The sequence below is a fragment of the Tenrec ecaudatus genome, chromosome 9 (assembly GCF_050624435.1).
Source record: "Tenrec ecaudatus isolate mTenEca1 chromosome 9, mTenEca1.hap1, whole genome shotgun sequence".
NCBI lineage: Eukaryota > Metazoa > Chordata > Mammalia > Afrosoricida > Tenrecidae > Tenrec > Tenrec ecaudatus.
This window is the reverse complement of record NC_134538.1, coordinates 57,533,748-57,549,227: the sequence shown is the minus strand read 5'-3', so window position 1 is coordinate 57,549,227 and position 15,480 is coordinate 57,533,748. Positions and strand designations below refer to the sequence as shown.

At 39.8% G+C, this 15,480-nt stretch overlaps 1 protein-coding gene across 14 annotated transcripts in view; it reads right to left on the bottom strand.

Moving 5' to 3' along the window:
• Positions 1 to 226: 226 nt before the first annotated feature.
• Positions 227 to 15,480, bottom strand: part of IKZF1 (IKAROS family zinc finger 1) — a 92,651-nt gene continuing 77,397 nt past the window's right edge. For all 14 annotated transcript variants that reach the window (XM_075557506.1, XM_075557507.1, XM_075557511.1 and 11 more), the window contains one exon: positions 227 to 936. In XM_075557506.1, coding sequence (XP_075413621.1) covers positions 227 to 936 — 710 coding nt within the window. The remainder of the gene's footprint in view (positions 937 to 15,480) is intronic.

Here is a 15,480-nt window from a genome sequence, read left to right as displayed (position 1 = left end):
ACCAAACAACTTAAAACAAAACAAAAACCCTAACAAAAATAAAAACTCTAAAACACTTAATGATCACAACACATCATCATCGATTACATGCTGCTGATATAAGGGGAAACAGCAGCGATTCTTTTATCCATTTTCTGTTGGTGAGTGATTGTGCTTTTCTTGGCAGGCGGCCACTCTGCCTCTGGAGAAGAGTGCACGACAATCCACTGGCTTTTGTAAGGGCCGCTTAGCTCATGTGGAAGCGATGCTCACCACGGGTGATGTGGGACGAGAACTCATACCTGTCCTGGCTGTGGTAGCCACACATGTTACACTCAAAAGGATCACGGAAGCCATGGCAGCCCATGTGGATGGTGTACATGACGTGGTCCAGAAAGAGCACCCTGCAGTGTTCACATTTGTACACCTTCATCTGCTCGCCACTGGGGCTGATCACTCGAAAGGCATCCTGGGAGTTCTCAGAAGCTGCCCGCAGCACATCATAAGCCCGGTGCTCCTCCTTGATGGACAGGCCGTTCCGGGCATGGGGGTTGATGTGGTTGGTCAGGTAGATGAGGCCACTGCGCTGTTCCTCATTATTGCTCTCGGTATCTGTGGAGTCTTGGCAGCTGTTGCTTGGAGAAGCATCCCTCTCCGAGGAGACTGACTTGGCCTTGGAGAGCAGCAACAAGTTCTCCACGGCGCTATCCTGAGCAGTATGGTTGGAGCGTGGGGGGCCGTCCCCAGGGGGCTTATGGAGCTGGTACATGGGACCAATAACTGGGACCACCTCGGAGCCACCAGGGGGCGTCTGTACCAGGGGGCGCAGGGACTCTGCCCCCAGGTAGCTGATTGCATTGTTGATGGCTTGGTCCATCACGTGTGAAGACATCATCTCATTCTCCTTCTCATAGCTGGTGCTGCTGTCATAGGGCATCTCTGACAGGCACTTTTCTCCTGTGGAAAGAGGCAGTGGTCAGTGCAGCTGGTGGCAACCATGGAAATCTACACGAGGGGCAATGAAGCCCAAGCTCTTGGGGGTGTGAACATGTTCTTGACCTGTGGGGCATATATTCCTCACTAATATTTTTAGCCACCCCAGTTGCACTACACGCTGACACTTGGCAGAAATTTGCATAACTGAGAATCTGAAGAAATGGGTCTCACCCCACCACTCCTACCATCACGGTCCACTTCGGACATATGTGGGCTACATAACTGAATGAGTAGCTATATACCTCGTTTTTAGCATGCCTTCCATTAATGAAAGCACATGGTATCAACAACAACAACAAACTGAAGCAGCAAATAATTTGGTTCTAAAAGGATTAATATACTGGTAAGTATGCAACAAGAACATCACCATATTAAGTATGTATCTCTATCCTCATAGCACCTAGCACGGAGACCTACGCTCACCCAGCACTGAAAAAAGATAGATGGATTTATATGCAAATGAGCCAAAGTTGTGTATGTCTATTTAAACAGCACGCATTTAAACTAACTGAACCATTTGTCCTTAAGGATAACATGCCTATTATAATTGATTTTAAATTAATGGTTGAAATTAGGTATTCCCTTTCTAGTGACATATATGCAATTTATCAATGGGTTAATGCATTTGCTGAACATATTTATTTCAGATGCTAGTAAATTATGTAATTAAAAATATAATTTTGATATTCCAAGATAAAATTTACTAAAAATATATGACATACTACTTAGAGGAGCCCTGGTGCACAGTGGCTACCTGCCGGGCAGCTCACTTCACAGCCAGCACTTTGAGAGCTTGCGGGAAGGATGGGAACGGGTTACAGTCTCAGACCCCCAGGCACAGTCTACCCTCTCCTACTGGTTGCTCGGAGTATGCATCCACTCCGCAGCAGTGAGTTTGGGCTTTGGGTTTATAGATTAGTGATATGTTCTTTATAAATAACAGAAAGACAAATGGGAGAACACAAAAGATATGATGACTTAAATGTTATCTCTGACATTCTCCTACATCTGAAAATCCCATTCGCCTTTCAGTGTATTAGCAGTATCGGTACAGCAGACAGTGGGCAGTATGTAGTAACCACAGGGAGCAAACAAAGGAACGTAGGGAAAGATGACAGCATGCATTGATTTTGTGTACAAAGGTACTGGAGCTTCACAGAATCCTGGGAACTAGCCTTACTGCTGGTGACTCATGAGCAGGCGAGCGTCTGTCTGAAAGAACGTATGGCTTAACACGATAGGTTTGTAGACAGAGAAAATTTTACACATCCAGAAACTAAAATTTTGTACCTGAATTGGCTTCTTGCCATTCATTAGCTTTAGATGAAAATGTCAAAGAAAGAAAAACATATATTTCCTTGAAGATATACTTCTCAATATATTGTTTATGAGTTCAATATGAATTTATGGCCTACAGGGTACATTTAATCATTACAATGACTGTTTACACTTATTGTCTAGGTGTTTGGTTTGTTTTACTTTATTTTCTGGCTAATCTAACTAATTCTGCTAAAATAGAAGAGTTATGACCCCATTAAAAATGGTACTTTCCTACCTAAATACCCTTTTCTCCCAAAATCATGGTTTAAAGTTTCCCAAGCAACCACTGAAATCTGTTGTTTTCACAGAAAAGTGGATGAAGGGAGGCATCGATCAGTGTAAGACATGAAAAATCATAATTTATAAATTATCAAGGGTGCGTGAGAGAGGGAGGGTAGGGGAGGGAGAGTGAAAAATGAGGAGCTGATACCAAGGACTCAAGCAGAAAGAAAATGTTTTGAAAATGATGATGGCAACCAATGTACAAATGTGCTTGACACAGTGTATGCATGTGTTGTGATAAGAGCTGTATGAGCCCCCAAATAATGATTTTAAAAAAAGAAATCTATTGTTTTCAAAATTTAGAATTAATAACAAATAAATATAGTAAAAGACAATATATATTCCAGATTACTCTGACATATTGAAAGTAAGCCCATAATTTTCTCTTTAATAATAAAGACCTCCCCTCACCCCCAATTCACTTTCATCAAATTGCTACAGAAAGGAGTATAGCCTAATGAAATAAAAGCATAAATAAAAAAAAAACAAGACCAAAGAAAGAAAAAGAGAATTATGGCATAAGAGATATGGTAAAATATTACTGCTGATTTCACTTCAAAGAGCCTTAAACATGAGTAGCAAAAGGTTTAGCCCTTTACATGATATCCCTACATTTCTCAAGACACAAGGCAGGTTGGTATCTTAATCTTGGTCCTCTTATAGCAGAAGAACAGCTGTTACCTTTGTTAGCTAGTGCCAGGTAGCACTGGGAAAATGAGCCTGGGGTTGACTTCCCTTGCAGAGCAAAGGCATTGATACTGTACTCGGACATGGGAAATTATCCAAATCACAGGAGTGGGGATTAGGAAACCCTTCCCAACTAGGTAAAGCGACAACTGGGGAATTTAACTCTCAGGATGTGGGATAGGAGGCAGAGAGGGGGTCTTGTAGCAAAGATTTCAGTTTGCCTCACTGGAACTCCCTCACCCCATCCTAGGCATTTTCAGGATTCAGAAAGTTGGGAACTCTTACAGGGAAACAAATGTCTCAGACACAGTGAGAACAATGTTGAGTCACTAAATGTATATCAGACCAACTAGAATAAATTGAAAGAAGTGTCATACTAACAGAAAATATTTTCTAACATCAACATGGGAGACAGTAATGAATAAGGCCATGTTAGGGAAACACTTAATTCAAAGAAGAGAGAAAATCCCTTAAGACATAAATGCCTTTATATAACATAAAGTTAGCTTTAGCTAACTTAACAGAATCAGATGAGAAAAAACTTTCAGGCAGCCAAAAGCAAAAGGAGATCCAAAGCAGTATTATTATAGAAATAATAAGTGGATTAGCAACATCAATAAAAAAGGAGTCAATATAAATTGAATTATTGACACACAGGAAAACCACAAGATACTCACAGTAAGTATTAAAAAAGCAAGAAAAGTAGAGAATGCTAACAGACATGGAAGATAAATTATCTAACAGAAGGACAATTGGCATCCTTAAGTGATCACATACTTGTCCTCATGAAGGAAAGAGAAGACAGGGTGCTATAGCAAAGTGTGGTGAAGCAATCAGATTGTGCCCAGTTATCAGTAGAATAGTGTCTGGGGTCTTAAAGGCTTATTTCCAAACAAGCAGTCATCTAAGTGAGATGTCAACTACGTTCACATGAAAGAAGCACACCATCAGCTGTGAGCCAGGATTGTAAATGATATAATCCAAATCTGAGGGAGGGAACAATATAAGAGCTTACATCATGAGGTTCTGGGTTGCAGAAATCTATAGCTGACAGTAGAAACCCCAAATACATCTGCAAGATCTACACAGGAAATAACTCCCCTGTGATTTCTCTCTAACCATAATTCACATATGGGAATAAACTGGTTACCAGACAGAGAATACTGGAGAGATGGCTATAATAGATTAAATTGATAAATCTGATTTGAATGGTTACTTGATCCACTTTGGGCTTGATCTGGTTTTTAATATTTTCTATGTTTGTTTTTCTTGTAATAAAATTGGGGTTTATCTCTGTTGTATTATGTCATTATGGGTAGCCTTCTTGAATCTTTGCTCTTTGTTTTTTCCAGCACGTGAAACCCAGGGGTGGTGAACCTACAGAGACGACTAGAAGAATTCCCGGGGTAAGGCAGGAGAGGTGTGGGAGGAAGGGTGGCTGATATCAAGGAGTCAAGAAGGAAGAAAATGTTTTGAAACGGATTTTGGTAGCAATTGTACAATACTGCTTGATGTGATTGTACAATACGATGTATGGATTAGCTCCTAACAAACTGGTTTGGGGAAAAAAAGAGAGAGGTCACACTACATATAACAAAGATGTATTTATGTAGAGAATTTATTAGAGATAAAATAAAGTAATAAAAAGTATAGTAATAATAAATCAAAGTAGGAAAACATCAGAGAAGAGGTTCAATGTGGCTTAGGAGTCAGAGCCTCTGAAACCCTCTGTAAAGGAATTTGAAAACAAGCTTCAGCACCCCGAATCCTGGACTTCCCTGAATCCTGGACTTCCCTGGAGCAGCAGAACATTCTGCTCATTACAAATTGTCACCTCAGAGAGAAGAATTGACACAAAGAATCCTCAAAAAAGTCTTGGATTCTGTGCTGCTCAGCAGGACACCGCAGAGCTACCCACAACCCCCCACCTGGATCTTAGCAGAGGAAGGGGGACATGGTGAGCGGAGGGTTCATCTCCTTCTCACTCACCCCTGACACACACAATGGAGGACACACTAACACATCTCCCACAACTTACTTAGGGGGAGCTTGAGTGCCGACGGGTGGGAAGACTGACAGGCTCAGGATGTGAAGTTGAGAGGTTTTGACCTTCTCACTGAATTTAGGCCAGATAGAGGTGCTTTAGATAGGCTGCAAGCTGACTCCCAGGGCCTAGCTGGGACTCCCGGAGAGCGGGCTGTAGCAGAGCTTCAGGAGCATGGAGGTGAGGTGTGGGTGGGTGGGAGTTTGGTGGAGGGAGACAGGCCAGCCGTGGATAGGTAGAGAGAAAGAGTGTGTGTGTGTGTGTGTTTTTCTGTAGGCCCAGAATAAAAAGTGATATCATTTGCCTACCTGTTGGCCCATGCCCAAATAGAATCTGGGTTTTGCTCTGACGTACAATTATTGTTTTGTTAAGTACCCTCACTGCCCTTCTATGGTACCAAGCATGATGTCCTTCTCCAGGGACTGTCTTGAACACATGCTCCAAGTATGTAAGATGAAGTCTCACTCTCTTTGCCTCTAATGAGTATTCTGAGTGTACTTCATGAAAGAAGGATTGATGGTTCTTTGGCAGTGGATTCTTTCATGATTCTTTCAATATTCTTCATTAGCACCATAATTCAAACGCAGTGATTCTCCTTATTCAATATCCGACTTACACAGGTATATGCAAAAACCAAAAGTAACAGATTTTGGTAAGGCGCATCTTAGTCCTCAAAGCAAACTTGTTGCTTTTCAGCACTTTGAAGAGGTCTTGTGCAGCAGATTTCCCCAAAGCAACTCATATTTTTGACCTTTTAAGTGCTGCTTCCATGAGCATTGCTTATGGATCCAAGCAATACAAATATCCTTGAAAACATCCATCTTTCCTCCATGTATCATGTTACTCACTGGTCCAGTTGTGAAGATTTTGGTTTTCTTTATAGTGAGTTGTAATCTATGCTAAGGGGTGAAATCCTGGGGCCTGGGCTGTAGTGGGACTTCTCTGGTGCATGTGGAAGAAGAAGACATGTGTAGAATTGGGCTGACCTGTGTCTATTTTGCCCATAGAATCTTTCAGTATTTCAACTCACGGCGATTTTCCTTGCGTTCTCTCATCTTAAGGTATGCTGAGTGTGTTATCCCTTTCGGTAGTCTAACACTAGGCCTTTGCCTCTTTCGTGATAATATTTACTTTGTCTTCCTTTTACAACTTTTGTTTAGTTCTTTGACGTCATCATTTCTTTCATATTGTTGCTATGCTAAGATTAAGGACAAGTTTCAGAGTTTCTTTGGACATCCACGTCAATCTTTTCTTTCCTGTCTTTTGAATTGCCTTTTGCTTTCTTCGTGTATGATGATCTTGCTGTCATCCTGCCACTCATTAGGCTTTCTGTCATTAGTGTTCCATGCGCCAAATCTGTTTTTTGAGATGTTATTCAATTCAGGTGGAATATACTCAAGGTTGTATTTCGGTTCAGGTGAATTTTTTAATTTTCTTCAGCTTGAACCTGAACTTATATATGAACAATTGACCTTTTCCACACTCAGCCCGTGGCCTGGTTTTAGCTGCTGATGAGCTTCTCCATCATGTTTTCCCAGAGATGTAGTAAAATTTGATTTCTGCCTAGTCAGTCTGGAGAAGCTAATGTCTATAGTCATTTATTATGTTGTTGAAAAATTGTATTTGCAATGTAGAAGCCAGTCATTGACATTGCAAAATTCTATCATGTGATGTCTGGTTTTATTTCTATCACTAAGGTTATATGTTCTAACTACCGTTTTTTTCTTCTGTGTTTCCAACTTTTGAATTCCAATCACCAATAATTATCAATTTTTCTTAACTGCCTGTTTGATCAATTTCAGAATGAAGAGCTTGATAGAATTCTTCAACTTCTTTATCTTTAGCTGTGGTGGTTGGTGCATAAATTTGAATAACAGTTGTATTGGTTGGATTTCTGAGATTGCGGATAGATATAATTCTATCACAGACAACACTGGACTTTTAGATCTTAAAATATACTTTTTGAAGATGAATGCAACATCAATACTGTTGATTGTTTTATACCCAGCATAATAAACCATATGGTTTTTCTGATTAAAAGTGGCTAATACCAGTCCATTCAGCTCACTTATCTGTCAATTTGCTGTACTGAGGTTGCTCGAGTGTTGCCGTGATGGCAGACATTGTCAGTGGCACTTCAAATGCTGGCAGGGCCACGCAAAGCGAACCGGGTTCAGAAGTGCTTCTAGACTAAGGACAAACTATGAAGAAGGAACAGAGTGTCCATTTCTGAGGAATTGTCCACTGAAAACTTTCTGGGAAGAACTGAAACATTGCCAGAAACTCAGATACAAGGTTAGTGACTAGTTTAGGCGAGCACGTGGACAGGATTCAGATGGTCTCTTCTCTGCCCTGTCATGTTGGCTGCATTGATGGTTGTCTATCATTCCCTGGGGACTTGGTATAGTCAATCCCCAAGGCAGGATTTTTGATGAAGGCAGTATTTACTTGCTTTCTGCCTCTGACTCCTGATTAGGGTAGTGTAATGCCAAACAGTCTGGCCACACTTGCATATCTGGGACCTACAATAATTGTTTTAAACCTTGAGATAAAATAAAAACAGAAAAGAAAGCAAACCCATGTCTCAAAAGCAGCAATCTCTGCACCCATCCAAGAATTGTATATCCAGTAAAATTATCCTCATAAAAGAGGGAAAATTAAAAAGTTTTTCAGGTAAGGAAAAAAAAGTATGTCTAAAACAAGACTACCTTTAAAAAATATTTAAAAGGGTTATTTGGATAGAGACTCAACAACATCAGATAGCAACCGAAAATTACCAGACAAGACGTTATTACAGAGAAACTGCAGTATTTCAGTAATACACCAAGTGAAACAGAACTAGACCCACCAGAACAGGGAATCACAGATAAAATGTCTGCAATGAAAGTAATAACAAAAATAAAGGAGACATAAGAGATAATTAATAGTTGAGCAGAGAAGATATTGAGTCATTTACAAAAGATAAAAAAATTGTTAGGTATTTGGAAAGAAAACCACAAAAGACAAATGATCCTCAAGGAAAACGTCACAACCTCAACAAAACAAAAAAGAGGAAAATCATACAATCGTTTTAAATAGACAAAAACAAGAAAAGCAAAGAAAGTAATACCAAAAAAATCTGTAAACAAAAAAAAAATGCAGCAAAAAGAATTTTGAAAACAATGTCACCATACGAAACATAATAAACCGACAGCAATAAAACCATACTTATAACAACATTGGATGAAAATTAGTTGAGCTCACCAGTTAAAAGACAGAGACTAACAGAAGAGCTAAGAAAGCATGAGCCTTTAACGCACCACTTCCAAGAATCAAGCCTTAGTTACATAAAGTCAAACATAGCTAAAAATCAAAGGTGGTGAAAAAAACAGATCAATCTCGCAGCAGTCAAAGGAAAGCTGGCCTACCAATAGTGACCGCTGACAAAAGAGGCAGCCAAAGTAAATGCCTGGAGGAGCGACCGCAAAGATCACTGTTTGATCGTGAAAGTTTCAATTGAACAAGAGACTATCACCATAATTAAAATCTATGTACCACATGAAAGACCTTCAAAATGTATTATTCAAATTCTCATCAAGATGAAGTGACAAGGACCACAATGCTATCTATACTAGGGGCTTCAACACATCACTTTCCAGCAAAGATTGATCAACTGGAAAGAAAATGAAAAAAGATAAAGAACTAAACAACACAATTAATCAAACTTGTCTCTTAGACGTACAACAAAGGTACAATATGCATTCTTTTTTAGTGCACATGTAATGTACACCAGCTTATATCACATTTTAGGCCATAAAGCAGGCATCAGTAAGTTAAAAAATATCCAGATACTACGGACCATATTTTTTTCAGATCCCAATGCTATAAAGTTAGAAAGCAATCATAGCATGATCCAACCTCCCAATATCAAGTACAAGGACATTGAACAATTATCTACTTAAAAGCTATTTAAAAGGTAGTTGAAGAAATAAAAGGTACAATAAAAAATTACTTGACACAAATGAGGATAAAAATACAACCTACCAAAATCTGTCATATGGAAAAAGTAGTTTTTAGATAATTCAGTGCGTACATCAAAAAGGAAGAAAGAATGAAAATAAACATCAGTAAGACACAACTACAACAATTGGAGAAAAACCCAGCAAAACAAACCTTCAGACACTTGAAGAAAAGAAATAATAAAGAATGGAGCAGAAATGAATGAATTAAAAAAAACAACTGTGAAAACATTCACCAAGACAAGAAGTTGGTTCTTTCAAAAGATTAACAAAATTGATAAACCACTGGCAACCCTAACAAAGGATAAATGGTAAAAAATTAAATATTAAAAATAAATGAAATGGGTGACATTGCAACAGAGCCAAGTGAGATTTTTAAAAAAGCAATTGTATTATAAACACTATATTAAAAATTTGAAAATCTAGAAGAAATGGATACATTTCTAGAGATGCATTACCTACCTAAATTAACACAGATCAATCTAGGAAATCTCAACAAGTCTATAACACAAGAAGAAATAGATTTGATAAAAAAAAAATATCCAACAACAAACAGTCCAGGACCAGAGGGTTTTACTGAGGATTACTACCAAGCATTTAGAGAAGAGTTAGCTCTAATCTTTCATGAACTAAATCACAATATAGAAATAGACAATATATTACCCAAACTCTTTTTATGAAGCAAATATAACCCTTATACTAAACCAGGCAAAGAAATCACCAGAATTGAAAATTATAGACCAATATCCTTGATGATATAAATGCTAAGATTTTCAACAAAATTTTATCCCAAAAAATTCAACAATGTATCAGAAATACATCATGATCAAGTGGGACTCATACCAGGTATACAAGGATGGTTTAATATTAGAAAAGCAATCAATGTAATCTACCACATAAACAAAAAATAAAAGATCAGAATTATATGATTATATCAATTGATATAGGAAAGGCATTTGATAAAATACAAAATCCATTTTTTGACATTTTGATGCTATATATATGCTACTCATTTCATTGGGGGCTCTTACAGCTCTGATCACAATCCATATACACATCCATTGTGTGAAGAACACTTTGCATTTGTTGTCATCATCATTTTCAAAACATTTTCTATCTACTTGAGTCCTTGGCATCAGCTCATTTCCCACCCCTCCCTCCCTCCCTCATGAACCGTTGATAATTTATAAACTCTTATTCTTTTCATGTCTTACACCAACTGCTGTGTCCCTTCACCTATTTTTCTATTGTTTGTCCCTGCAGGGGGGAAGTTACAGGTTGATTATTGTGATGTCTTCCTGGTTTCTCCCCCCACCTTTCCCTTGCTCTCCTGGTATCACTACTCTCACTATTGGTCATGAGGGGTTTATCTGTCCTGGATTCTCTTTGTTGTGAGCTCTTATCTGTACCAGTGTACATGCTCTGGTCTAGCTGGACTTGTAAAGTAGAATTGGGGTCATGATAGTGGTGGCGGGGGTGAACATTAAAGAACTAGAGGAACGTTGTATGTTTCATTGGTGCTATACTGCACCCTGACTGGCTCGTCTCTTTCTTGTGACCCTTTTGTGAGGGGATGTCCAATTGTCTACAGATGGGGTTTGGGTCTCCATTTGGCCCTCCTCCTCATTCACATTGATACAAGTTTTTGTTCTGGGTCTTTGATGCCTGACACCTGATCCCTTAGGCACCTCATGATCACACAGGCTGGTGTGCTTCTTCCATGTGGGCTTTGTTGCTTCTGAGCTTGGTAGTTGCATGTTTATCTTCAAGCCGTTAAGACCCTAGACGCTATATCTTTTGATAGCTGGGTACCATCACATGAGTTTTCTTCACCATATTTGCTTATGCACCCATTTTGTCTTCAGTGATTGTGTTGGGCAGGTGAGCATCACAGAATGCCAGGTTATTAGAACAAAGTGTTCTTGCATTGAGGGGGTACTTGAGTACAGGCCCAATGCCCGTCTGCTACCTTAATGCTTAACATATAAATATACGTATATAGATCTATTTCCCTATTCTTATATAAACATATTTACATATGTACATACCTGCATTTAGATCTCTATAAATGTCCTCTGCCTACTATTTTTTCCCTCTATTTCCTTTTACTTTTCTCTTATCCCATTATCCCACCTTCATTAGGCTCTGTGTACTTCCAATTTAAAAATGGGCAGAAGACACAAACAGACCACCACGGCAGTCATCTGGGCAGTCAACAGCACATGAAGGAAAGCTCATGATCACTAGCCATCTAACAGATGCCAGTCACACAATGATGAGCTACCACCTTCCACTGGCATGGGAAACTCAGTTTTAAAAATTGAGAAAGTGTGGAGAGATTGTCACCCTGATACACTGCTAGTGGAACTGTAAAAATGGGCAACCACTCTGAAAAGTGCTATGTCACTTCCTTAAACACTGGGAATAGAAATACCACATGACGCAGCAATATCTTTGCAGGGCTCTCAAGGAGATGTGAGCCAAAGCAGAAACAGATACACGCACACCCACGCTTACTGCAGCACTGTCCCTAACAGCAAGAAGACGGAAACCCTCATGCCCATCAGTGGAAGAAAGGATAACTGAACCATGGCACACACACACACACACACACACACACAATAGAATCACAGATAGATCAGCCAAGGATAATGATGAATGTGTGAGTCACCTCAAGGCGCGGATGGGCTTGGAGAACATTATGCCGAGTGAAGCCAGACAATCACAACAGGATAAATATTGTATGGAACCATGTTATAAAGGAAAGCTCAAGAGAAGTTCCTTATTCCAAAATAAAGAAACTGATCGTCGTGAGGGCAAGGGGAGGGGAGCGAAAAGAGGGAAGGCAAAACAATAGACGATAGGGTAGGCAAGAGTTAACTTGGATGAAGAAGAACACAACTCACAAGGGAGAGGATCAATCAAAGGAGTAGGCCAAGGAAAACAATTGGAAGTTCTGGTAAGCAGCTAAACTTGTTGAACACAAAATTGATTATCTGAAATGTAGATTCCCATCTAATTCACAATAAAAGTGTTTAAAAAACAAAAAGCGATTTTTTCAAGTATTTTGGGAGAAAACGTAAATCACCTTCAAGGGAAAAATATCAGATTGGTCTCACAGTCCGCCCAAAGCAACATAACAATGGCAGTAGGTGACACTATACGATTCAAAATGACCTAGGTTGAGGGTAGGGGTGGGGGTGAGGTGGAAACCAGAGTGACCACGATCATATATGGACCTATATGCTCTCACAGTGTAACGGCGGCAGGAAGAGAATTTCAAGTACAGAACAATTCTGAAAATACAGAACCACTTTTTAAAAGCTGCCTCAATATGAAGCAACTCTTCAATCAAGAGCTGGATCAAGATGCAGATAACGTATAGATAAAGACCTCCTGTCATTGAGTTGATTCTGACACACCGTGACCCTGTGTAGGGCCGTGATTCTTTACGGGAATAGTCTCCTTTTTCTTCCACGGGTGGCTGGTAGGCTTGAATGGTCTAATCTTCAGTTATCAGTCCAGCACTTACCCAACCACACTGAGTCCATTTAAAATATGGAGTTAGTAATAAATAATTAAATCACCATGAAAATTATGATTACAAAAGATGAGGCTGTTACAAACATGGGTGGTGTAAAAGTGATCATAAAACTGTGGACATTGAGAAGTGGATCATGTCCTTATTTTTCAAAGCAGAATCAACATACACTGCCTAAGTTGAACCGAATGAAAAATTTTAAATGATTTTAAGCTCTTACTATATTACATGTTATGTGTGCATGTATTATTGATAGTTGTTGTTGAGTAGATTCCAATAGCCTCATAAGGCTTTCTTGGCTGTAATCTACATGGAAGTAGACTGCCTCGCCTTTGTCCACAGAGTCACTCGGTGGTTTCAGCTAGCCAACATTTGGTTAACAGCTGAGCATTTAACTGATTTTGTCACTACGGCTTAGATACCAGGGGACGTCAGAAAGTTAGTGGAAAATTTTAAATTATTTTTTAATTCCTTTTTTTCCCCAGGAGCTTTTTGAAGCCCCTTCATGTTGCATATGTATAAAAAATGATTGCTAAAAAATCATCCGGCCCCTTTTAACAAAGATACATATTTTAAAACATATTTCTGAGCATATTCTCCATTTAGGCTTATATATTTCTGCTGCAAGGTCAGCAGTTCAAAATCACCAGGAGGAAGATGAAGTTTTCTACTCCCATAAAGTGTAGCAGTCACAGGAGCCCACAGAGGCAGGTCCACCCTTTCCTGTAGGGTAACTGAGTCCGACCTGACTTGACGGCAGTGAGCATGGAACCCTTCCTTGAACAATTCTGTGCTCTTTGATCTAAAATGGCAGTTTTAGGTAAAACTCAAATCATGTAAATTGTGCTTCTTTTAATTGTCTTTGAGATTGGCAAACAAAAAGTGACAAGATCTGGGCTGTAGGGTGGATGGGGCAAGGTTTCCTAATGAAGTTCCTGAGGGCAGCTCTAGCTAGCCCTGCAGAACGAGCAGGTGCATTGCTGCGATAAAGAACAGCAAGAGAAGTCATCTTTTTATAAAGGCATAGAAACAGCTAAATCTCATGATAACACCTAAGTTGTAGTCTCACCAGAAGTGACTACAATAACATTCCACAGATGGCATCATGTGGCTTGGAAGTCTTCAAAAGCACTAAGATTTTCTGGAAAGTTTCTAATCTAGAGCGAACACCCTGTCTCACGAGGCTGGTAATGGTGGATGGGTGGTGGTAGGGCCAGTGACGTGGGGTTTATCTTTTCTTCATCACCTATGGCCACTCTTATCAACTGTTCAGTTGGCTTACACTTCCCAGGTGTCCCCTAAAAGACCATACTTGCCAGGATAGGAGCATATGAGTAATTTAAGCTTTTTCACTCTATCTTTGGACCCAGTGCTAGTTGAAATTCTACCCACCCCATGCCTTATTCTCAACAAGTGGCCTTGCCGCCTGATGCCCCGGTCAATGACAAGTCTCCTTCATTCTGGTGGTCAAAAACCTCACACATATGGAGGCCACCCTCCACAGTGCTTCTCCAGCTTGTGGTTTCCAATGTTCCGGCCCCCGTCTGTCCCAGCACCCAATCTTAGGTCAAACCTTTATTTAAAACCTGATAACAAAGGAACTCTATTCTAAGTTATGAAAGGCAGGCTGGAATTCTCAATAACTTAATTCCTTTATGTCCTGCCCCTTCCTGCTGTCCCAGAGGCACCCCATGGGACCCCAAGGTTTGGAGGAACAGGGTTCATTGATAACTGTTAGAATCACTCACCCCAAGAAGTACTTTAAAATTAACAAAGCAAAACGAACCTCTATCTTTTTCTAGAAACTGGTTACTTTTGTTGTTTTTGTTAATGACATGCAATTCTTCATCCAATTACTGCCTTGAACTTGACAATTGTCTTTACTGGACCCTTTCTTTCCCTGCCCATTTCCACATGACTATAGCTCTCCATTTTCTAATCAATGTTTGACACCATTGCTGACTCCATTTTTCTTCGATATTGCTCCCATCAAAATATACCTATAGTTTTGTCTGCTTCCTGAATTAATGATACTATTCTCACCATGGTGTCTCAAGGCCATTCATCCAAAAGTATCAGATCAATGTAACTTTTCTAACATTTCCGCAGGTGGATCTGGAATATGTTCAACTCCAAGGTCATGTCTCCACCATATCCTCTTGCACCATAGCCAATTTTCTTTCATTTGTGTCTGTTTTTCTGAAATCTCTCTAATGCTTGCCTATCTATAACTGCTTGGCTTTTTGAAATTCTATTTCTTTTTCAAGGTCACTCTCACATACAGGCTGCTTTAAGAAGTTTGATTGATCCTCTCTCCTGGTAATGATCCCCCTCATGATACTAGATGGTCTTCACTATGTATGAATTCAGAGTTTCCTGGTAACCCTATGTACAACAGGCACAACCACTGCTTAGTCCTGCTCCCGCCTCACAGTCATCTCTGTTAGCCCCTTCTCGCCGATTCTAGAGCACTGAATGTCGTTTCACTGACCCCGTACCAAGCACCATGTCCATTTCAGGGACTGAGTTTTCCTGATAGCATATGCTAAGTTTGGGAGCCAAAGTATCGCTCTCCTTGCCTCTAAGGAGCAGTCTGAATGGACTTCCTCTAAGACGGATCTGTTTGTTGTACA